The 25796-nt window shown below is 46.2% G+C and overlaps 1 protein-coding gene across 4 annotated transcripts in view; it reads left to right on the top strand.

The window, feature by feature from the left end:
• frmd4a (FERM domain containing 4A) overlaps positions 1–25796 on the top strand; it is a 613918-nt gene that overhangs the window by 265494 nt on the left and 322628 nt on the right. The window contains exon 1 of one of the 4 annotated variants that reach the window (XM_080207760.1): positions 8096–8232. The exons of the other annotated variants lie outside the window; for them this stretch is intronic. Coding sequence (XP_080063886.1) covers positions 8140–8232 — 93 coding nt within the window. The 5' untranslated portion in view covers positions 8096–8139. Of the gene's footprint in view, positions 1–8095; positions 8233–25796 lie in introns of those variants that run through there. 4 annotated transcript variants of the gene reach the window in all.

Here is a 25796-nt window from a genome sequence, read left to right as displayed (position 1 = left end):
GAACATTAGCTGAGATTCTGGATGAATAGTGTAGCGATGATACCACTAAGCCATCGCCTATTGTATCTGTGTACAACCAACCATTGTTGGGAATGTTTCCCAACCCTTCCCAACTCTATCCTCAACCGGGAATCAAACCCAAGATGTCAGAAGCCAAGCCTATCATTCCTCACCCACCATGCCATCTGTCTTAGTCTTTTCCCTTCTTGCAGCATTCTGTGTTCTGGGTGTTGGTTTCTTGGTTAACAAAGTGCGCTCTGAGTGACTGGGATAACAGCTCTTACTGTGGGTAAGAAGTTTATGTGTAGTCAGCTCCCCGATGATTTCAGCCATTTCCTCTCCCAAGCCAACCTTTTAAAATCGTCATACTTTGCACAGCTGCAATCACAGTGCATTGACACATCATCTCACAGAGAAATGTTCAGAGTTCCACCCACCATACCCCCAGAGAGCAGCTCAAAACAGGACATTCAATGTCAAAGTAAATTCTACAGCAACAAAGGAACAAATTGATTTGATTTGATTTGATTTATTATTGTCACATCTATTAACATACAGTGAAAAGTATTGTTTCTTATGCACTGTACAGACAAAGCATACCGTTCATAGAGAAGGAAAGGAGAGAGTGCAGAATATAGTGTTACAGTCATAGGTAGAGTGTAGAGAAAGATCAGCTTAATGCGAGGTAGGTCCATTCAAAAATCTGACAGCAGCAGGGAAGAAGCCGTTCTTGAGTCTGTTGGTACGTGACCTCAGACTTTTGTATCTTTTTCCCGACGGGAGAAGGTAGAAGAGAGAAGTTTGGGATGTGTGGGATCTTTAGTTATGTTGGCTGCTTTGCTGAAGCAGTGGGAAATGTAGACAGAATCAATGGATGGGAGGCTGGTTTACGTGATGGATTGGGCTACATTCATGACCCTTTGTAGTTCCTTGCGAGACTTGACCATCAATGGCACATCTCAGTGGTCAATATTAAATAACAATTCAGATGGACACGACAAGAGGTTAAACTCCACGCACTCTGTGGTTACAGTCTATAGTATAACAATCTGTCACCGTGTGATATACAGATTGGACATGCGACCACTTACACAAGGCTGATTGAAGGTTCAGTTTTGCCAGTAATCACTGAAGCTTTCCCTTGTCAAATCGAGCTTTCTGCCGAGAAAATAAATTCCTTCAGCAGATGAAGCCCTATTGATTTTCAGTTGGCTGGAGAACAATGGGCAGTATATAACACGACACCTCAGCAATCTGCTGGAACATGGCCCAGCATGAATTATTCGACAGTACTGAGAAGTGGAGAACATTACTGTTAAGTAGACAACAAATTACATTTATGCGATGCTGTTCATGTTGAGAAATGTATTTCGGAGAATTGGTATCAGAGATTTACGTAAAAAGACTTCACACATTTGCATGAAATTTAATTTTTGATTTTGATTTGATTTATCATTGTCACATGTATTTACAACGAAAAGTATTGTTTCTTGTTTACTATACAGACAATACATACCGTTCATAGAGAAGGAAATGAGTGCACAAGTCTTATAGCTAGGGTGTAGAGAAAGATCAGCTTAATGCGAGGTAGGTCCATTCAAAAGTCTGACAGCAGCAGGGAAGAAGCTGTTGTTGAGTTGGTTGGTATGTGACCTCAGACTTTTGTATCTTTTTCCTGACAGAAGAGGAACGAATCCATCTCTCAACACTTTAATCCCTGCGTTCAGACAACAAGCAAATGGTGATTCAGGCTAATGTGGATTGGCCAAGAGATATCTGAGACCTCACCACTCTGCACGATTCCCACATTGTTGAAACATGTTGACATAATCATAGAATCATAAAATCCAACAGTGCAGAAGAAGGCCATTTGGCCCATCAACACTGCAACGACCACAATCTCACCCAGGCCCTATGACCGTAATCCTATACGTTTACCCTAGCTAGTCCCCCTGACATGAAGGGGCAATTTAGCATGACCAGTCCACCTAATGTGCACATCTTTGGATTTGGGAGGAAACCGGAGCACCCAGAGAAAACCCACACAGACACGGGGAGAATGTACAAATTCCTCACAGACTGACCCGAGGCCAGGTATTGAACCTGGATCCCTGGCGCTGTGAGGCAGCGGTGCTAACCGCTGTGCTGCCCCCTTCAAATGCTTAAAAAAAAATTGGGGGCAAAGATTGGTTTTCTCAGTGATTGTATCATCGACGTGATTTGTAACCTTTTCTGGAAAGTTGTAATGTTTCAGCCCCCACAAAGTACGCCCCATGATTTTCCACTTTGCAATTGAGAAGGAAACATGACCGGAGCTGTGTCTCTAAGTCAGATTCGGGGAAGAGTCTCAAGTTTCAGGAACCAGACACTTGGTAATGCTGTAATTGAGTTCATTGCGGGTGGTTCTTTAGCCGACTCCCCAATCTGCTGACACATGGATTTTTCATCCATGACTCATGATGTTCCAGCAGCTTGTATTGATTAGAGGTCCCACAATACTCAGGACATACTCGTACCACCCACATCCTGCAGGCATTAGTCTTAATCGCATTTGCATGAATACAGGACACATCAGTATGTTGAAACATTGTCAGTCTGACGTACAGTTTAATTCTTGTTGTAGGAAGCTTTTGGGCAGAGGGTTAGAGTGGTCCATACCCTCAGATCCCCCAGAACATTGTTCAAAAGCATGAAGTAAGAAGCAAACAGAACTTTCAGCATGAGTCCAAATCATTTATATTTTATCTCCCATTTCTAGTTTTTTATTGCAAATCTCGCTTTATCTTGTGAACTGATTGTGATAATCCTTTCTTTCTGATCATTCCTTTAACAATGCATTACGTCTGAATGAGGAAATATTACATTCATCTTTGTGTTTAACTCACTACGACTATTATTGTGTAAAAATACCCATTTCCCTCTAAACATCAAGATTTACAGTTAGATCTGTTTCAGAACAGAACAGAATACATAAAATCCCTACAGTACAGAAGGAGACAATTTGGCCCATCCAGTTTGTACCAAACACAATCCCACACAGGCCCTATTCCCGTAATCCTCATTTATCCTGCTAATCTCCCTGACACTATAGGGTCAATTTAGCACGACCGATCCATCTAACCCACACATCTTTGGAGTGTTGGAGGAAACCCATGCAGATATAGGGAGAATGTGCAAACTCCACACACAGTGACCCAAGCTGGGAATTGAACCAGGTGCCTGGCGCTGTGAGGTAGCAGTGCTAACCACTGTGCCAGTGTATTGCCAAGAGTGAATCTCATATTTCAGGGACGGAGATGCGGAGGGAGGTTTGAGAAGTGTTTGGGGTGCCAGATTGGAAAGAAAAAGTAGCGACTGGTCAAGTCCAGGAGCTGCTGTGGACAGATCGGGGGAATGGAAGAAACAAAATTGATTTGCACACAAGAGGAAAAAAGTGATGATGTTTGGGGTCTGGGGATGGAACCTGGAATTGGAAGTTGGATGCACCGTTGGATCGGACTTTGCTGCTGCCTTTGTTCCACATATTCTTCATATTGAGGGCCAAAAGGAGGAGCAGCAGTGAAATATTGAGAAAGTGTTTATCCGTGGATTTAACCTGGAACGCGCTGTCAGAGGAGGTGTTGGAAACAGGCATGTTAGCAACATTTAAGAGGATCTGGATGGGTTCGTGAATAGGGAGGTAATAAAGGGATAAAGGCAGAAGGTGTTTTTTTAAGTCGGCACAGGCCAGAGGACCTGTTCATATGCTGTATCTTTCCTTGATTATGGGGTCTGTGGGCTACAAGGTGAGAAACTTATTGCAGCAATTGGAATTTGTGATTGTTAAATTTGGGATTGTTTTTTGAAGCTTTTTTCTGGGCTTGTTATATATGTTATTTTTCTGAGGATGTGCTGAGCTGTGCGAAGAACTGTCAGTGATGACAGTCACAGGGTATCACCACAGGAGCTCCTCGGGGGAATGACTGAGGCCCCGCCATCTTCAACTGCTTCATCAATAATCCTCCCTTTATCAGAAGCTCAGATGTGGGGGTATCCGTGAAGATTGCTCAATGCTCAGTGCCATTTGTAATTCCTTATATAGTGAAGTAATCCATTCCTAGGGCAGCCTGGTGGCACAATGTTAGCACCGCTGCCTCACAGCGCCAGGGATCTGAGTTCGATTCCGGCCTCGGGTCACTGTCTGTGTGGAGTCTGCACGTTCTCCCCACGTCGGCGTGGGTTTCCTCCGGGTGCTCCGGTTTCCTCCCACAGTCCAAAGATGTGTGAGTTAGATTAATTGGCCTTGCTAAATTGCATCTAGTATCAGGGGATTAGCAGGGTAAATATGCAGGGGTCCTGCGGGGGTTGCAGGAATGGGGCCTGGGTGGGATTGTGGTCAGTGATGGGCCAAATGGCCTCCTCCTGCACTGTAGGCATTCTATGATTCCTACATACAGCACACCCTTTCAGGAAGGGTTGATAAGTGGCAAGTAACTTTTGCACCACGGAAGTGCCAAGCAGTGATCAACTCCAACAACGGAATCTAACTTCTCCATGACATTCAATGCCACCATGGCTAAAACCCCCATTCTCAGCATCCTGGGGGTGACTGGACTGCGCCAGCTATATAAATACTCTGATATAAATCAATATAAAGAGCAGGTCAGAGGCTGGGAATCCTGTAGAGAGTAACCCATTCTGACTCTCCAAAGCCTGTCCACCATCTACACGGAACAAGTCAGGAGTGTGATGGAATACTCCCCACTTGCCTGGATGAGTGCGGCTCCAACGACACTCAAGAAACTCAACACCATCCAACAAAATAAAAGCAAAATACTGCAAAAAATAACAGAAAATGCTGGAAAGGCTCAGCAGGTCTGGCAGCATCCGTGGAGAGAGAAACAGAGTTAATGTTTCGAGTCCAATATGACTTCTTCAGAGTCACGTGGAATCAAGAAGTGGACCCTTCCTCGCTCCACAGATGCTGCCAGACCTGCCGAGTCTTTACTGGATTTTCTGTTTTAACCGTCCAGGAGAAAGCAAGCTGCTTGATTGGCACTCAATCCACCACCTTAAACATTTGCCCAGTGACAGCAGAGTGTACCATCTACAAACTGCACCACAGAAATTCACCAAGGTTCCTTACACATCACCTTCCAACTCCGCGGTCTCTGTCACCTCGGACAGGAGCCGCAGATACCTGGGAACACCACCACCCACAAGTTCCCCTCCAAGCCACTCACCATCCTAACTTGGAAACATATCACTGTTCCTTCACTGTCACTGGGTAAAAATACTGAAATTCCCTCCGTAATGGCACAGTGGGTGTACCTTCACCACATGGACTGCAGGGGTCAAGAACATTCTCCTATGTCGGAATTTTACCACCTCGCCCACCCAAGGCTCTTAAGATCCCATCTGAGGCCAACAGAGAATGCCGTTCTGCGAGTCTCACCTCCCCGATTCTGGGGTGGGCGAGGAAGTAAAATTCTGACCCTAGTGTCTGCGTGGGTTTCCTCCGGGTGCTCCAGTTTCCTCCCACTATCCAAAGATTGGCCATGTTAATTTGCCCCTTAGTCTCCCAAATTAGGGGCAATAGTGAGGTAAATATGTGGGGTTATAAGAACATAAGAAATAGGAGCAGGAGTAGGCCATCTAGCCCTTCGAGCCTGCCCCGCCATTCAATAAGATCATGGCTGATCTGTCGCTGCTCAGTTCCACATTCCCGCCCTCTCCCCATAACCCTTAATCCCCTCGCTTATCAAAAACCCATCAACCCGCGTCTTAAAAATATTTAGCGAGGTAGCCTCCACCACTTCAACGGGCAGAGAATTCCAGAGATTCACCACCCTTTGAGTGAAGAAGTTCCTCCTCAACTCCGTTCTAAACCGCCCCCCCTTTATCTTGAGGCTGTGCCCCCTAGTCCTACTATCCTTTCTGAGCGGGAAGAGTCTCTCCACCTCTATCCTAAGGGCCTGAGTAAGATACTCCATCAGAGTCACCGCAAACTTGATGGGCTGAATGGCCTCTTTCTGCACTGTGGGGGTTTCTATGAAGAAGGCAACTCACCACCACCTTCTCAAGGGCAATTAGGGATGGGCACTAAATGCTGGACCTAGCCAGCGACATGCACATCACATTAAATGAATGAAAACATTCTGTCTCCGTGAGTTTGTGGATTAATGATTAAACAGAAAGGAAATCATATCACTGCTTCTACTAAAGTTAAAAGCAAAGAAGGCTAACAAAAGGTCCATAGTTTCTTTGATAAATTTTGGTATAAAGTTTAATGGAGTCATTTTTTAAAAAATTACTTTGAAGATTGGTTTGGTAATCCACACTGACAGGTCCTTTACTTAAAGCTAGCACAGTATGAAATGGATGTCATTGTACAGACAGTGCATCACAGCCCCGCAGCTATGACTGGATGAATATGTACATCCCGTCTTCTTACTAGAAGCTGCATCACTCACTATTATTTATCTTCCATTGAATAGAATTCTTTGTTTTTTTGTTTTTCAAAACTGGGGGAAAGGGTTTGGGGGGGGGGGGGCGCAGTTTTCCATTAGCAGGCAGGACATTACGGTTTTATGTATTTGCAGTAATGTTGCAGGGTTTAATATGCGGTGCATCGCTTGGTGCTGTAGCCACTGCTTGCTTTAACTAGACTCCAGTATATCCATGTTGACATCAATTGATTACGCAATGTTTTGCCACCGGTCGTGGGAGAAATAAAATCATTTCACACGCAGTGTAGACAGTTCCTCTGCTTGTAAAAAGAATTTGAGCTTTCCTTTGCACACAAATAAAAGGGGAAGCAGATTTCGGACTGAGTTGAGGAGGAACTTCTTCACACAAAGGGTTGTGAATCTGTGCCCACTGAAGCAGTTGAGGCTACCTCATTGAATGTCTTTAAGGCAAGGATAGATAAACCTTTGAACAGTAAAGGAGTTAAGGGTTATGGTGAGTGGGTGGGTAATTGGAGCTGAATCCATGAAAAGATCAGCCATGATTTTATTGAATGATGGAGCAGGCTCGAGGGGCCAGATGTCCTACATAAGAACATAAGAAATAGGAGCAGGAGTCGGCCATCTAGCCCTTCGAGCCTGCCCCGCCATTCAGTAAGATCATGGCTGATCTGAAGTGGCTCAGTTCCACATTCCCGCCCTCTCCCCATAACCCTTAATCCCCTCGTCTGTCAAAAACCCAGCTACCCGTGACTTAAATATATTTAGCGAGGCAGCCTCCACCACTTCAACGGGCAGAGAATTCCAGAGATTCACCACCCTTTGAGTGAAGAAGTTCCTCCTCAACTCCGATCTAAACTGCCCCCCCCCCCGCCCCTTATCTTGAGGCTGTGCCCTCTAGTCCTGCTCCTAGTTCTTATATTCACTCAGTAAAGCCTGGGTGCGCAAGTTGAAAATAGTGACCAGTCCTCAAGTTTTGGGTTGCAGTTTATGTTAAGACGTTGGCGCAGAACCGAAGTCTGACTTTTTGTCGGGGAATTAGATTACATGTCGCTGCGTGGGCGAAAGCTTTGCCCGCTCCTGTGCCTCTGAAGTTTGCCCCTCCATCAGAAAGCACTTTGTTGTGCTGTGGTCTTGTAAAGATCACTGGCTGGGATGGTTTAGCAGGGTAATCTCTACACCAGATGGTGATACATCAGATATTCTTCCTGAAACTGACATGTGACCTGTCTTGTAATAAACTGGGTGTGTGGGTGTGTGTGTGTGTGTGTTGGGGGGGGGGGAGCCTGGTATCACGTGGGCACCCCCATTAACACTGATAGAGGCAGATTAGACAGCTCAGCCTTGTCAGCATCCACTGATACAGAAACTAAACTTGACATGTTGGAGACGCTGGTGTCCCAAAAGCTTTTGTTTGCCTGCAGTGCGTTACTCCTCGGAGACTGGGCTGTGTAGGAGAAGGAAGCTGCTTGTTTACAGCACAAGAGGCAGGAGGTGGTTTTTTAAATCCACCCCCCCCCCTCCTCTCTGTTTTTAAGTGGAGGTGGGTGGGAGGGAGGGGAGGAAAGTCTCATCATCCTGCAACTGGGCAGCCCCGCGTCTGCAGCCTGGGAATTTGAGGAATCTTGCAGTGTGGACACCAGTTGTGGAATTCCTTGGGTCGCTGCTTTCTGTTTCCTCGCAGCCTGAAGCTATGGTGGTCCAGGCGGCAGTCACCCCGGCGAGGAGCCGGAGGTTCCTCTTCAAGATGCCCTACGGAACGCTGAGAAGGGGCAGCAGCGAAAAGGTAAGAGGGGGGGGTGGGGTGGGGAGGGGGTCTGGGAGTCGGTGCCGAGCGAGCCTCTGCTCCGGAATACAGGCTGTCAGTGTCTGCACCCTCCTGAACCATCCCCAGCACCCTGCAGATCGCTGCCGGCTCGGGAGGAGCACTCACCGGCCGGTGTTGTAAATGTGTGTGTGATCCCTGGGTTATTTACTTGCCTTGCAGGGTGTGGAGTGGAACTGTCTGGCGTTGCAGCTGATGTTGAGAGTGAGCGCTGGAACATTTTAACATGGATGTGAGACAGAGATCAGCTTTTCACACTCTTGTCCATCCTGAAATATTACACTGGGAAAATAATTAATGTGTAGATTAAGCATAAACGTGCTGGATCTAGTCTGTCCAATTAATATTATCTGAATTGATTTTTTAATTATAGAAAGTCACGCGTACATCTTGTTTCTGAATTGTCAGGAACATATCCCTCCCTACAACAGACAAGGTTTTGTGTAGACAGTCTGTGGCTTGGCCCCCCCACACACACAACTTGTGCACCCTCTCCCGCAGAGACTTTTTTTACCCTCTGTTTTATGAATTTATGAAGGTTTTATTAACAGCAGGCACTCTGCAATGTTTGTTACTGTCATTACTAAACCCGCACAGCTGCTTAGAACATGTTTCAGAATTCTCATCATCTGCATTGCCGCAGTCAGTTCCCTCAGAGATCACTGGCTGATTCAAGTCATTCACCATGTGACATACATGACAGCATCCTCATCCACGCTGGACACTGCCACATTATATAACAGCATTGGGAAATTAAGGAGATCTTTAAAGGGGCTGCAGGGTCACGGGGCAGGATTTCCCAGTCGCCCTCACCCCCCCCAAGACTGGAAAACCTCACCCAAGGTCAACAGACCTTTGCGTGGTCCTGTCTCGCCCACTACCATTCCCATGGAGGGTGGAATGTGAAAATTGCACCCGTAGAATCCCTACAGCACAGCAGGAGGCCATTTATCCGCCCTGACTCTCCAGTAGTGCATCTTGTCCAGATCCTTTCCTTGTAACTTCATGTAATTACCCCATTAATTCCCCCCAACTGAGACACTAAGGGGCATTTCACATGGCCAATCAACCTAACCTGCACATCTTTGGACATCCAGACAGGACTGGTGCCATAGAGGTTTACAGCATGGGAAACAGGCCCTTCAGCCCCACTTGTCCATGCCTCCCTTTTTTTAAAACCCCTAAACTAATCCCAATTGCCCGCATTTGGCCCATATCTCTCTATACCCATCTTACCCATGTAACTGTCTATAGAATGTTGTGTTGTTCGGGCACACTCGATCATCTGTCTAAAAACAAAGCATATATTTGGAAAAATGCCAAACTCAATCTTTCTTTTAAACTTCAGCTTTTGAGGGGAAGACATGAGCAGATTAGGGTTCATATCACAGGTTGATCAGTGACAGAATCGAGCACCTTGTTTCCCAGTACAGATCACGTTTAGCATGTTTATCTGGAGATGTGGCCCCATACTTGCCTGAAGTTGTGGATTACCATTTCTAGTTTTTCTTTGGAACACTTCACCGACAATGCCATCAGCAAACAGTTAAAGAGATTCAATACGGAGGGCTGCCTTTCAGATAAAAACTCATAAAGGGTTTGGAGGTCAAAGAAATTGAGTATTGCTGAAAAATGACATTTTGTCAAAGCTTTTTGTCTTGCACTCAGCAGGACAATCACAAGAACACCAGTGTCAGGGGAAACAATAACTTTGTGCCATATGAAAAGAGTGCTGTTCATTGACAAGTGACTGATTTGTAGAGGTGTTGTCAAGGTGAAAATGCCAGTTGATGGTTACTGCCAAGCATTGTTTGAAATTTAAACCAGCGGCTTGATCTGATTGGTCAAGGAATTAACCAGCAAATGGCTGTCGTTTATTTTGTTAGCTGAAACAGGCACAATGTGTGTACCTGCCCTTTCTGTCTGCAAAGAACAGGGTCCTGTGTATTAACATGTGTAGCTTCCAGGACACACAAGTGTGAAGCTGACTGAAGATCCTGAATTGATTGTCGGTCTAATGTTAGCATACTGAGGATTATTTAGCAAATGTTATCCAATCGCAGAACCACATCCAGTGTTGGATGCTGTGTTTTATGTTTTACAAGCAAGGGAGGGTTGAATACAGTCTGAACTTTGTCCATTGTGAACAGCGACTGGACTATGCTGTTTAGCACGATTGCCAGTCTTTAGCATGCACAACCTACATACCTCGATTCACACTGACACTGACACTCATATACCACATTGCTCATTCATGTGATAGACAGAATGGTCTTCTTGGCTTGATGGCAGCATCCTGTTAGCAGCGAATCCAACTCGTTTTGCTGCTGGGTATTGGCTGTGTGAAACAGCTGGCTTCATCTTTGCTCAAACCTTTGAGAAACTTTACACTCCGAGGATAATCTAAGGTAGACTGGACACTTGTCAAGACCAATAGCGATGACCTTAGGCCCATTCTTGAGTTTACGTGATACGCAGTGCAAAATGAATTGATCAGGGTGGCAGTTACATGGTGAGCAATTGCTCAGGCTGCATTTACGAGTTTGTTGGTAAGGCCAATCTTACTGGAAAATGAACTGCAAGAACCCCAATGCAGGTATTGCCCAGCGAAGGTGGGCTTGTGTAGACAGTGTGAGAGAATCCCCTGTCAGCTTGCTCAACTGGTCCATCAGGGGGAAGGTACTTTCATTTAGCTGATCGAGGGTGAATTTGAGTGCAGGTTTGTGCCCATTAAGACATACAAGGAGATGCTGCACGTTCAAATAGGTGGCACGGTGGTTAGCACTGCAGCCTCACAGTGCCAGGGTCCCAGGTTCAGTTCCCAGCTTGGGTCACTGTCTGTATGGAGTCTGCACGTTCTTCCTGTGTCTGCGTGGGTTTCCTCTCACAGTCCAAAAGATGTGCTGGTTAGGTGCATTGGTCATGCTAAATTCTCCCTCAGTGTATCTGAACAGGCGCTGGAGTGTGGTGACTAGGGGATTTTCACAGTAAGTTCATTGCAGTGTTAATGGAAGCCTACTTGTGACACTAATAAATAAACTTTAGAACGTATTACCCATTGTCATTGCGTTGAAAACATGTTTGTCATGGAACCCAACAAAGATGTTTGTGACAGTGGGGCCTCGAGGGGATCCCATGGAGCACCGTCTGTTTGGACATACATGATGTTGTTAAAAACTTAGCACAACTGTGAGATTTGCTGAGTGCATGAGCTCAGTGAATACTGATTTCTGCAGTGGTGGTGGGTCTAGATCACCGTGATATTGCACTGCAGCGAAAACATCCGTAGTTTCTTTAGATGGAACATTGATAAGTAGGCTAGCAATGACAGATGGATACAGCATTGCTATCGGTATGCAAGTCCTACATGATCTCAGCAAATGTAAAGGAATTCATCACTGATTATGTAGAAAACATGTTCAAAACTGGTTGTAAAAGTTCACCTGGCCATTTAGCCATCCCATGCTGTGCAGAAGCGGTTAGAGTGAAGATAGAGCATAAAGGTACACCAGTCTATGTTCTTGAATTTAGACCATATATCCTAAAGACCGCCGGGCCGTATCAAACAGTATGTCCCTTCCTGTGTACGAAACAGGCAAAGTACAGACCGTATGCAACCAGTCTGTGCTTGCAAAACACAAAACTCAGTGTCCAACGTCAGATTTGATTCTGCAGTTGGATAATATTTGCTAAATAATGTCCAATGTGCTAAAAATTACCCTGACAATTAATTTAAGATCAGTCTGGCTCACAGCGTGGCACGTTTGTGTGTACTGGAAGCTACATGCGCAGGAGAACAGGGTGTTGATTGGCAATCAATAAATAATCACTTTTCTCCGGCGGTTATGCACTTTGGAAGGAGAAATGGAGGCATAGACTATTTTCTAAATGGGAAAATGTTTAGGAAATCAGAAACACTAAGGGACTTGGGAATCCTTGTTCAAGATTCTCTTAAGGTTAATGTGTAGGTTCAGTTGGCAGTTAGGAAGGCAAATGCAACGTTAGCATTCATGTTGAGGGGGCTAGAATACAGGAGCAGGGATGTACTTCTAAGGCTGTATAAGGCTCTGGTCAGACCCCAGTTAGAAGTATTGTGAACAGTTTTGGGCCCATATCTAAGGAACGAGGTGCTGCCCTTGGAAAGGATCCAGAGGCAGTTCACAAGAATGATCCCTGGAATGAAGAGCTTGTCGTAAGAGGAACGGTTGAGGACTCTGGGTCTGTAGTCGCTGGAGTTTAGAAGGATGAGGGGAGATCTTATTGAAACTTGCAGGATATTGCAAGGTCTGGATAGAGTGGATATGGAGAGGATGTTTCCACTAGCTGGAAAAACTAGAACCAGGGGGCAGAACCTCAGGCTAAAGGGACAATCCTTTAAAATAGAGGTGAGGAGGAATTTCTTCAGCCTGAGAGTGGTGAATCCATGGAACTCTTTGCCGCAGAAGGCTGTGGAGGCCACGTCATTGAGTGTCTTTAAGACAGAGATAGATAGGTTCTTGATTAATCAGAGGATCGGGGGTAATGAGGAAAAGGCAGGAGAATGGGGATGAGAAAAATATCAGCCATGATTGTATGGCAGAGCTGACCCAGTGGGCCAAATGGCCTAATTTTGCTGTAGGTTCTTGTTGCGCTGCACACTGGTGAAACTGTCAAAATCCCCATTCCAGTGGAACCATCGTAAGCTCAAGCAAACTGAAATTGTTAGATCTTTTGACTTGAAACTTTCCACAGCAACAACTTGCATTTATATAGCACTCTTAACGTGACAATATGTCCCAAGCTTCTTCACAGGAGAATTAATGGGCGATTGTGGAATTATGGGGGGAAAGTTGACACCTTGTTAAGGAGACATAAATGACATAGATCGGCCAAGGAGAAAGTATTAATGAGCAATAAAGGATGGAAGGGAGGAATGGAGATGAGAATGTTTAGGGAGGAAATTCCAGAGTTTAAGACCCAGGCAACTGAAGGCACAGCTGCCGATAATGGAGTATTTAAATGCAGGAGAGCCATGTCGGATTGAGGAGCTGGAGGAGATTATAGAAAGAGGAAGGGATTGGGTGATAGAGGGATTTGAAAACAAGAATGAGAATTTTCAAATCCAGGTTTTGCGTGACGGGGAGGTGGTTGAGGTCAGTGAGCACAGGGGTTATGGGTGAATGGGACTTGATGGGAGTTAGGTTTGAGGAGGGTAGAACCTGGGATGTGTGTTGGAATAACGGAGTCCTGTGGTAACAGTAGCACGGGTGAGAATTTAGCTGCAGATAAACTGAGGCGGAGTGAAGTCACAGGGTATTGGCACAGTGGAAGCAAGTTGCCTCGGTAATGGGGACAATATGTGGTAGGAAGCTCAGCATGGACTTGTCATTATCTGTGGGAATTCCTTATTTCCTCTTTCACCAGCTTTCCACCTCACCTCCATGATGTCCATCTTCCCTTCACCAATGTACACTTTGTGATGTTGAGTCCATTCCTTCATTGCTCTCCTTCATTGTCAATAGCAAGAATTGTAAAATGGTCTGACTTTTGAAAAATCTTTACATCGTTCACCGTTCCCACTTACTGATATCTTCCTCAAGTTATCACTGACAATATGGAGCCAGTTGTGCAATGATTGTACTCTCATGATGGACTACTGGCTTCAGCTGGGAGCTTACGAATATTTTGCCTTCAATCCTCACATGAATCTTGGTTCCTTGTTTGTCAGGTATTATCCCCCCTCCCCCCAGCATCACACCTACCCTCAGGAATCGAACAATTCCAAGATACTTTGCTCCAAATCCAATCGCACAGTTCCTTAGCAACAGCTTGCTTTTATGTTTTGCTTTTCACTCGCTGTCAGGTGCCAAGCCTTTGTGGAATAACAGCCTCATCAAAGAAATTGGCTTTAAGGAAATTTAAAGACAGGAAGATAGAGGGATTGGGAGAGGAAGTTCCAAAAGAGAATTCATTCTTCACTCATTTGAGTAACGGAGGAATCCGGAGCCAGTCTCGCTTTAGCACAGATTAATTCCCAAAACCCAGAGAGCAGAGACTCCCTTTTCCAGAACTAAGGGGTAATACACAAGCACTGGGCTAGAGGATCCTTTCCACGTTTAAATAAGATGTGGAGACACCGGCGTTGGACTGGGGTGGGCATAGTAAGAAGTCTCAAAAGGAGTCCAACAGGTTTATTTGGAATCACGAGCTTTCGGAGCTCTGCTCCTTCATCAAGTGAGTGCTCGTGATTCCAAATAAACCTTTTGGACTTTAACCTGCTGTCGTTCTATCTAAATAAGATTTTGGATTTGGGGGCCACAGACATCCAAGATAGGCCACTAACAACTCGTAAGTAATTTTAAGATAGGTTATTAAGAACAGCAGTTTGGATGTGATGCATTAATTAATCAGACAGAAAATGTATACAAACTGTGACAGTTGAGCAATTTTCCAATCTCAGAGGATGACTGGACATTGATAATTGATAATTGTATCCTGTTCTGCAGGGAACTCTGCCCACAGCCTTCCTCCTCCTCCAGCCCTTCCATCGGAAGGTGATAACCTCCTAGCGAACACTGCCATCTAAAGTGGACTGTCCCCTGTCCCTGAGTACCTGTTAGCTCACCCTCTTTCTGGGGACTGGAATCTTACTCAGTGTCAATCACCTAGTCGAACCCAATGGATACAGGACAGGTACTCGGAAAGTCAGGGTGGTTCCCTCACCCCCTCCATGTTCTGTTTGAGGTCAGCTGTTTAGAAATTGCCTTTCGGAAACAACAAAAACATTAGCTAATCTTGTAAGCAAAGCAAAAGCTCCGGTTTCTCACACACAAAACACTTTTTAATCAGCTATCACTGTGTGAAGATCTCATCAGCTTGCCATATCCTCACTTGATCCCACAAGGAGTATTTTTACAGCTCTCTATCTCCTCAAGAGCTCTCCAGCAACATCTGTCTGGCACAGCGAATAAACAGGTGCCTTTGGGATTCTAAACACATCCTGTCTCCCTCCTTTAGTAATGGAGGATGTAGCTTTCCAATATGAGCTCTCTCCAGCCTCTCTGATTAACACTGCGGGGCGTTGTCAGCATCTTAGTCTCACTCTGCCCTTGGCTTTAAGCATCTCATCACTCACCAAGACTGTCTCACTGCTCCTGTGCTTCAAGTTTTGTTCTATCCCCTCCCAATGTATGTTTTTTGTTATCGTCTTGAATTTTCCGAGTTGGCAAGTTATTAATCCTATGCTTTGATTGTTGACATTGCCTCCCTGCTGGTGATGGGAGCGATTTCCTCCATTGTTTGAGTAAATTATCCATTTTGGCCAGAAGGAAAACAAAGAAGCTTATCGTCTAAATAGTGAGAGATTGCAGAACTCTTGAGTTGCAGAGGGATCTGGGTGTCCTAGCGCATGAATCACCAAAGGGTAGTATGCAGGTATAACAAATAATTAGGAAAGCTAATAGAATGTGAGGGGAATTGATTACAAAAAGTAGGGAGGTTGGGTTTCAGTTGTACAGATCATTGGTGAGATCATGTCTGCAGTATTGTGTACAGTATTGGTCTCCTTATTTAAGGAGAGATGTTAATTCTTGGGAAGCAGTCCAGACAAGGTTTACCAGACTAATACCAGGAATGGGTGGGTTGTCGTCTGAGGAAATATTGGAGAGGTTAGGTTTGTATCCACTAGAGTTTAGAAGAGTGAGAGGCAACTTGATCAAAAGCTTTCATAGAATCATAGAACCCTACAGTGCAGAAAGAGGCCCTTCAAACCCATCGAGTTTAAGATCCTGAGGGGTGTTGGATGTGGAGAGCAAGTTTCCTCATGTTGGACAGCCTAGAACTAAGGGTCACTGTTGAAAAATAAAGGGTTGCTCATTTAAGACGGTGATGAGGAGAAATGTTTTTCTCCCTGAGGGTGATGGGTCTCTGGAACTCTCTTCCTCCCACCGCCACAGGAATCGTAGCGGGCACAGGACAAGGACCATTCTGTTGACCTTGGGTGGGATTTTCCAGCATTGAGGCAAGCGTGGCTGGAAATCCCACCCAGAGTCTTTGAATATTTTTAGGACAGAGTTACATAGATTCTTGATTAACAAGGGGGGGTGAAAGGTTATTGAGGTAGACAGGAATGTGGGGTTGAGATTACAATCAGATCAGCCATGATTTTAATGGCGGAACAGGTTGGAGGGGCCAAATGGCCTACTCCTGCTCCTGATTTGTATGTTCATGTGTGAAGGAGAATTGTCCCAATAATACACGGAACTGCCAGCCTGGATTGTGTTCTCAACTCTCCAGATGGGAGTTGAACGTGAAATCTTCTGACTTGGAGGCCAGATTGCCCGGATTGAGGCACGTTCGACATGGAGAACCATCATCAAACAATCCCAGGTCAGATTCACGGCTCCAAGGTGCAGTGCAAAGTTCCCTGCTCTGTGACCAAGCTACAGACTCAGCCCCGAAATCAGAAGAGATTTTTCTACTGCCGCAGTGTAGTGTTTCTCAGTGGCTCACAGCCTCTTTCCAGAGGCTTCTCTGAATGACATTGTCAGTAATAAACTCACTCACAGAGAGTTCCAAGGAGAGTTGGCCAGATTTGACACAGCGACATGAGAGAGATGAGGACTTGCCTCTGATCATTGCAGCTCGGTTTTGAACCCAGAGCTAATCAAACCACCCGTTTGTTAGCGAATAATTACAGAGTTGGAGACATTAAAATTTCTTTGTCAATCAACTGGAAACTGTAGCAGATATTCTCAGAGATGCAAATCTTTAATGTATATTCATAGTTTTGTTTAATAACATGGTTCAGAGATTGGCTCAGTCAGTACAACTCTCACCACTGATTCAGAAGGTTGAAGCTCCAAGCCCCGTGCCAAGGATGTAAGCACAGAGGACAGGATTCTGTGCTCCTCTGTGGGCAGGAGTGTAGGTGAGAAGGTCCCAGAAATGCCAAGGATGCTGGTGCCCATCTGCCTTCTTGGTGCCCACCTGCCCCTGCCACAGTGTAACCAGTCAGGTGGGTCCCTAGAGTCACAGAGAAAGAGAGAGAGAGTCATAGAGGTTTCCAGCATGAAAACCGAGCCTTCGGAACAACTTGTCCATGTCGCCCAGAATCACGGAATACTGTAGTGGCCCTTTGGCCCATCAGGTCTGCACCGACGCATAAAATGCCCTGACCTGCCCACCGAATCCCACCTGCCAGCTCTTGGCCCATAGCCTTGAATGTTATACCCACCTTGGCTACCTTTGTGCCAATTAAGGCCCCTAAGTGACCAATTAATGGTCGCCTGTAGGCCACTTTGCCTCTCTTGTTGTTTTACAGGTGACAGGCTGAGCCCAGTGACGGCTTGCAAACTCAGCTGGTAGCCTCACAGCGCCAGGGACCCGGGTTCGATTCCTGGCTTCGCTCACCGTCTGTGTAGAGTTTGCATGTTCTCCCCGTGTCTGTGTGGGTTTCCTCCAGGTGCTCCGGTTTCCTCCCACAGTCCATAGTTGTGCGGGTGAGGTTGATTGGCCAGGCTAAATTGATCCTAGTTTTGGGGGGATTAGCAGGATAAATATGTGGGGTTATGGGAATAGGATGGGATCGTTGTCGGTGCAGGCTCGATGGGCCGAATAGCCTCCTTCTACACTGTAGGGATTCTGTGTCTAAGACGCTCGGGGGCGTGTGGTGGAATGGGGGAGGGAGTGCCTCCTTTTATGAGCTCCCTGTTTCCATTGGAGGCTTCCTACCGCCCCCCCCACCCACCCCATTTCCTCTCCCCCACTTCTTCATGCCCTCATCTGGGTCTGCTGGCCTTGCCCCAGCGATACTCCGCACCCAGTTGCCTTTCCACACGGTCGCAGTGACGGTCCATATTTGGCATTAGTGCAACCCCAGCGCCAAGGCCAGATGCCTCTTATGGAAACAGGGAGTTCATAAAAGGAGGCACTCCCTCCCCCATTCCACCACCACACGCTCCCTACAGTGCAGGAGGAGGCTATTCGGCCCATTGAGTCCGCACTGACAACAATCCCACCCTATCCCCGTAACCCCACACACTTACCCTGCTAATCCCCCCAAACTAGGGTCAATTTAGCCAGTCAACTATCTGAATGGTGGGTACATCTCAGAGAACAGACATTTTACAGCACTCGGCAAGTAACACCCCGATGGACGTTAGATTGTGCGGGACAACAGCACAGGGTGGCAGGGGACGCCCACCCCCTCACTCCGTGTGAAATTCTGCCTGTAATTTAGGCTGCCAGTCCTGTGTCGTGCTGAGGGAATGCTGGACTGTCTGAGGTACTGTGTTTCAGCTGAGACATAAAGGGGCCAGTCAGCTCACCCGGATAGGTGATAGAAAGGTGACCTGCTGTTATTCAAAGAGGATCGTTGAGTTCCTGGACAAAACTAGGGTGGCACAATGGTTGGCATTGCTGCCTCGCAGCTCCAGGAACTCGGGTTCCATTCAGACCTTGGGTGACTGTGGAGTTTGCACGTTGTCCCCGTGTCTGCGTGGGTTTCCTCCGGGTGCCCCGGTTTCCTCCAACATTCTGAAAGACGTGCTGGTTAGGTGGATTGGCCATGGTAAATAGGGGAGAGACATGTGTAAGATGCTCTATCTGAGAGTCAGTACAGACTTAATGGGCAGAATGGCCTCCTTCTGCACTGTAGGGATTCTATGAAAACTTCTTCTGTCAATCACATTGACACAAATCAGACCAGCTGACCATCTGCCTTAATATTGGGAGGTATTATATTGCATAAGTTACCATATTTGGCTACACAGCAACACTTGAAGAGCATTTACTTGATGGAAAACATTTTGCAGTCTCTTGAGGATGTGGTGGAACCCAACATAAGTCCAAGTGTTCTCTCTTTGGATTTGAGAGCCTGAAAAGGAAAATATAACTTTTCAAGAATTAACAATGTTTTTCCAATTTGGTTCTCAAAGGCCGATAATACTTGGTTACTTGTGGCTTGTGGAAGCTCGTTCAGTAACATGTGGCAGCGCGTCATCCTGCAGTCCCTGTTTAAGCGAGCGAGCATTTTGAAATGATCGTTTTAATTGCCCGAACAAAAATGCTAGCTCCCGGGTATGAGAGAGCTGATGAAGCTTGACAGCTTTATCCCGTACAGTAAGATGGCAATTCTCGGAAGCAGATCTCGTTCAAGATTTGGGTGATTATGGGAATTGTTGTGATGATTTTTATAGCCAGCCATCGCCTATTGGAACTGTGCAGAAAAATGAATGATTATCACAGCTTCAAGTGGGTAGTAGTGGAAATGATTGACTCCGGGAGTTTGGGAATTGATGGTAAGGGGTGAATACTAATGTTTTTCTTTAATCCTGGCAGCGCAAGTGGTTACTCGAGAATCGCAGTCCCTGTTTTATCAGCACTTTATAAAAAGCTACTGGGGCTGTGGAACCATTGTGCGATATAGAGACTGCAATACCAACTAATTAAACCTGTAGCAGTATTACCATTTAGATATCAAACTCTCTGATCTCTTTGTTAGAATACCCAATAACACCAACTTACATCTATCCATTAACATAATCCTCAGTCAAAGGGAATGTGTTATCATGCTGCATTTGGAGCTATTTGGACAGAGTACAGAGTTTGTGCTGTGTACAGTTCTAGTCACCCTATTATAAAAAGGATATTATTAAACTAGAAAGAGTGCAGAAAAGATTTACTCGGATGCTACTGGAACTTGATGGTTTGAGTTATAAGGAGAGGCTGGATAGACTGGGACTTTTTTCTCTGGAGCGTAGGAGGCTGAGGGGTGATCTTACAGAGGTCTGTAAAATAATGAGGGGCACAGATCAGCTAGATAGTCAATATCTTTTCCCAAAGGTAGGGGAGTCTAAAACTAGAGGGCATGGGTTTAAGGTGAGAGGGGAGAGATACAAAAGTGTCCAGAAGGGCAATTTTTTCACACAGAGGGTGGTGAGTGTCTGAAACGAGCTGCCAGAGGTAGTAGTAGAGGTGGGTACAGTTTTGTCTTTTTAAAAAGCCTTTAGGCAGTTACATGGATAAGATGGGTATTGAGGGGTATGGGCCAAATGCGGGAAATTGGGACTGGTTTAGTGGTAAAAACTGGGCGGCATGGGAAAATTGGGTCGAAGTGCCTGTTTCCATGCTATAAACCTCTATGACTCTGTGAGATAACCAAAATGTTGATTATGGGTGTGGGTATTGTGGAGTGTTTTAAAGGAGGAAAGTAAGGTGGAGAATTGGAGAGGTTCAGGGAAGAAATTCCAGAGCTCAGCACCCAGATTAGTGAAGGCAGGTCTGTCAATGCTGGGATGATGAAAATCGATTTGATTTATTATTGTCACTTGTATTAGTGTACAGTGACAAGTATTCTTTCTTGCGCGCTGTACAGACAGACTATATCGTACACAGAGAAGGAAAGGAGAGATATCAGAATGTAATGTTACAGTCAGAGCTGGATTGTAGAGAAAGATCAACTTAGTGTGTGGTAGGTCCATTCAAAAGTCTGACAGCAGCAGGGAAGAAGCTGTTCTTGAGTTGGTTGATATGTGACCTCAGACTTTTATATCTTTTTCCCGAAGGAAGAAGGTGGAAGAGAGAATGTCCGGGATGCGCGGGGTCCATGATTATGCTGGCTGCTTTGTGGAAGTGTAGACGGAATCAGTGGGAGGGAGAATGGTCTGCGTGACGGACTGGGCTTCATTCACACCTTTGTAGTTTCTTGTTGTCTTAGTCAGAGCAGGAGCCCAGACCAAGCTGTGATACAACCAGAAAGAATACTTTCTGTGGTGCATCTGGAAAAGTTGGTGAGAGTCGTAGTGGACATGCTGAACTTCCTTAGCCTCCGGAGAAAGTAGAGGCGCTGATGGCTTTTCTTAACGATAGCATCGGTATGGACTGCCCAAGAGCAGAAAGAGGAGTGCAGGAGAGTTGGAAGGATTGGAGGTTACTGAGATAGAAAGGTGCAAGAGCGTGGAGCCATTCGAAAATAAGGATGAGAATATTAAAATTGAGGTGTTTCTTAACCAGGATCCAATGTTGGTTAGCGAGTACCCCAGGGGTAACTCTACCCCCTCCCCCTGCCCCACCCCCATTGAACATTGCTGGCATCACCCTCCCCCACCCCACCCGACCCCCAATCATCACTGGTTAGGAACAAAAATCTTGTGAGGGGGTTTCTGGTTTTGGTCGGATCTTGAGCCCGTGCTGCTAATCTCGTGGATGAATGATCCAGCCTGAGGGTCCTGCCCAAAGCCACTAACAACAACTACTAACATTTTCCCTCCCTTTTTGATTAAAGGAGTTCCATTGGTTATCTTCCAATCTAATGGAACCTGTCTAGAATCTAGTGAATATTGGAAAATTAGAACCAACTCGTCAACTATCTCGCGAGCCACTTCTTTTAACTCCCAAGGATGAAGCCCAACAGGACCTGACGGCTTGTTAACCCACAGCGACAACAATTTGTTCTGTACTGTTTCCCTGATGATTGTAATTTTCTTGAGTTCTTCTCTGCCCTTCAATTCCTGATTTGCGGCTACTGCTGAGATGTTACGGGTGCCCTTTAGACTAGTGAAGACCGATGCAAAATGCCTGCTCAAATTCACCTGCTGTTTCCTTACTTTCCACTTACAATTCCCCAGATTGTACCTGCATTCGGATTACTTTAAGTGCTCAGCGCGAGACATTCGACACAGAGTCCAGGCTGTGCAGCGGGTGCTCCAAGGGTCAGCCTATCCCCACGGCACATAGTCCTGGACCTTGGAATGTGCCAGTCTGCCAACTGGTACTCATTAGCTTTACTCATGTAGGAAGCTGAGTTGAGGTATAGATGGAGTGTGATACTGACTCCAAATCATGAGTAACTCTCTCACAAACAGACTGCAAACTGTTAAAGTTGAGGGGGGGAGGTGGAAACAGGAGAATAATAAATACTTAGGAGAAAGAAAATTACCAGTCAGAAGTCCTAATTGGATTATGGTTTTATAATTTCTCCACTGGCTGCCTTTAATTAATTCACTGATCGCTCTCAGCTCTTTTGACCTGTGAGAAATTAGTTACCCGGCAACCGAGGTTTCACGTAAATAACAAGTCATACCTCGACATTTCAGAGCGCGTATCAGTGATTCTGTTTAAGTTTCCCTGCCTGCGACTTGAACCTTGTCTTCCCTGTTCTTTGTAGGGATATCGCCTTCCCCCCCACATACCCTATTGCCAGTTTACTGCACTGAGATTTGGTTTCAGTTTATTTATTAGTGTCACAAGTAAGGCTTACATTAACACTACAATGAAGTTACTGTGAAAGTCCCCTAGTCACCACACTCCGGCGCCTGTTCGGGTACACCCTAACCAACATGTCTGTAAGACTGTGGGAGGAAACCGGAGCACCCGGAGGAAACCCACGCAGACACGGGGAGAACGTGCAGACTCCACACAGACAGTGCCCCAAGCCGGGAATCGAACCTGGATCCCTGGCGCTGTGAGGCAGCATCGCTAACCACTGTGCCACATGCCGAAGGGGAACAGACTGATCTTTTCTCTCACTGTTTGCTACATAACATCAGTGAGATTCTTCCTCCAAAGCTGCCTTTCAAGCCTTCGCTAATAACTCAAACCCACCCCCTCCCACCCCGGGCTGAGACTACAGACAGAGAGAAAATCAAAGAGCATCTTCCTGTGGTCCATTACCACACCGTCTCCTGTGTAGAGCAGAACAGGGGCCAGTAAGTCGCTGTCTGCCCGAGGGATGATAAGTGGCTCACAGCATGTACAGGGAAAAGCAAGGGACATCATTAAAGGTACACTTAACAACACAGCAAAGGAAAGTAGAGCAAAGAAAATTACAGCACAGGAACAGGCCCTTTGGCACTGACCGTGCTGCCCATCCAAACTAAAGCCCCCTACCCTTCCGGGGACCCTATCCCTCTATTCCCATCCTATTCATGTATTTGTCCAAACGCCCCTTAAAGCTCACTATCGTATCCACTTCCACTCCCTCCCCCGGCAACGAGTTCCAGGCACCCACCACCCTCTGTGTAAAACTCGTACATCTCCTTTAAACCTTGCCCCTCGCACCTTAAACCTGTGCCCCCCCTGGTAATTGACTTTTCCACCCTGGGAAAAAGCTTCTGACTATCCACTCTGTCCATACCTCTCATAATCTTGTAGACTTCTATCAGGTCTCCCCTCAACCTCTGTCATTCCAGTGAGAACAAACCAAGTTTCTCCAGCCTCTCCTCATAGCTAATGCCCTCCATACCAGGCAACATCCTGGTAAATCTCTTCTGTACTCTCTCCAAAGCTTCCACACCCTTCTGGTAGTGTGGTGACCAGAATTGAACACTATATTCCAAGTGCGGCCTAACTATAAAGCTGCAATATGACTTGCCAATTTTTAAACTCAGTGCCCCGGCTGATGAAGGCCGTATGCCTTCTTGACTACCTTCTCCACCTGTGTTGCCACTTTCAGTGACCTGTGTACCTGTACACCCAGATCCCTCTACCTATCAATACTGCTAAGGATTCTGCCATTTATTGCATATTTCCTATCTGTATTAGATCTTCCAAAATGCATTACCTCACATTTGTACTTCTCTAAGTTCTGATGAAAGGTTGTTGGCCTAACCTCACACCCCCACCGCTCCGAACCTCGACCTCAATTTCCAACCCCAACACGGGACTGGTTCTGGAGTCTGTGTTATTGACACACCCATCGCTATTTTTAAAGCATGACCAATTAAAAGCCAAGGAGTAGGCTTGCTGTCCAGTCAGTGATGGCCGGCGACACTGGAGGACCAATGGAATCCCCTCCAGCATTTGCTGACCAATCAGCAACTGCAGCAGCTGAGGTGGGAGTGGTTGATGTGAAGGGTAGGACTGGGAAGCTTCCTCTCGTTCCCCAATGACTCCTCCATGGGAGTGCCAGCTGGGGACTGTACCCCAGTGATACCCCAGTGACTGTGATGGGCCCCTTGAGAGGAGGGGTCCCTCCTGTGGATAATCACATCCATGCCCCTGCCTTTACCACCCTGAGACCACCATGTTGACAGGTCCAAATCAATGTGGACAGCCCACTTTGCTAATTGGAAATCTCAGGCAGTGGGCCTAACTAAAACCTAAAACTAAATTAATTTGTAGATAATTGACTCCCCAGTGCTTGTCAGTAGGCAGCCAATCAGATTCTGATTCTTTGGCCTGTGGTTGGACTCATGGAGGGGTTCTGTCATGACAACCAGACTGCAAACGCACCCCCTCCCCCCATCCCCTCCCCACAAACCCCCCAAACCCATCCTCCCCCCCCACTGAGAATCTGACTCACGGTTCTCCCTCCGAGTGTTAATCCCTTCCTCTTGGATAAGATTTGATTTTCCCTTTGGGAGCAGGGGGGAAATTTTAAGTATTCCTCTTACCATTTGAGCAACATTGTACCCTAAACCGGGGTTCCCAAATTATGGGTCACATCTCCTGGTGGGGTGATGGGACAAGCAGTTGGGGTCATGGGCCTCTCCCTCCTCTGAGGCAGTGATAGGGGGTATGGAGAGGGGTGTCAGTTAGAGCAGAATCTGTTCTCGGCCTAGGCCGCGGGACCAGCTCACTACAGGATATGTTTCTCGATGCGAAACAGTGAGCACACATGGAAGAACTGAACTCCTCCAACAGAGCCTGTGACATGCCAGGAGAGGTAAGAAACCATCATCATTTCCTATCACTGCCTCAGCACCCAGCTCCCCACCCCCCACACCCCAACCCCCAACCCTGGGATATGCCAATTGTCAACATTGGGTGAGGATGGAATGGAGTTTGGGAAGCATTGCTCTAAACTCTTGCTGCAACTCAGGAAGGTTAGAAATGGCCAGACCGTACACAGAGATTTACTGGAATGGTTCCAGGGAAGAGAGATGAATGTCACACACACAGACTGGAGAAGCTGAGGCCGTTCTCCTTGGAGCAGAGAAGACTAAGAGGAGGTTTCTTAGTAGATGTTTTGATGGAAGGTTCAGAGCGACTAAGGAACTGTTTCCAATGGCTGGATGGACAGTAACCAGAGGAAGTAAACTTAAAGTAATTATCAAAAATATTGCGAGACAACATGAGGAAGAACGGTTCTGGTCAACAAATGGTTAAAGTCTAGGTGATGGGGTAACAGGTTGGATGCAATTTTCAAAAGGGGATTGGATAAATCTTTGAAGGAGGAAACGACTGCAGAGATGTCAGAGAGGGAGGCAGGACTTACGGATAACATTGGAATAGTTTAGGTTAGAGGGTCATTAGATTGGTTCCACTGGTCGGCGCAACATCGAGGGCCGAAGGGCCTGTACTGCGCTGTAATGTTCTATGTTCTTGGACAACAGGTCAAATACAAAAAACTTTCAGTAAATATTGTGGCTTTGGAGTGTGCTGAGTGACACCATGTTCTAGTCGCAGATGGTGGAGGTTGACGTGTGAACTTTTCTTTCCCCTTGTGTGCTCTTCCATTTCTTCCTGAAGTTATGACCTAATGTACATCATCACTCCCCTGACCAAAACAGCCACTAAACTGAAGATTCCATTGTCCAGAATCG

This window comes from Carcharhinus amblyrhynchos, chromosome 19 (assembly GCF_965287045.1).
Source record: "Carcharhinus amblyrhynchos chromosome 19, sCarAmb.v2.hapA, whole genome shotgun sequence".
Taxonomy (NCBI): Eukaryota; Metazoa; Chordata; class Chondrichthyes; order Carcharhiniformes; family Carcharhinidae; genus Carcharhinus; species Carcharhinus amblyrhynchos.
Note: the sequence above shows the minus strand (reverse complement) of the source record. Positions and strands in the feature narration are given on the sequence as shown.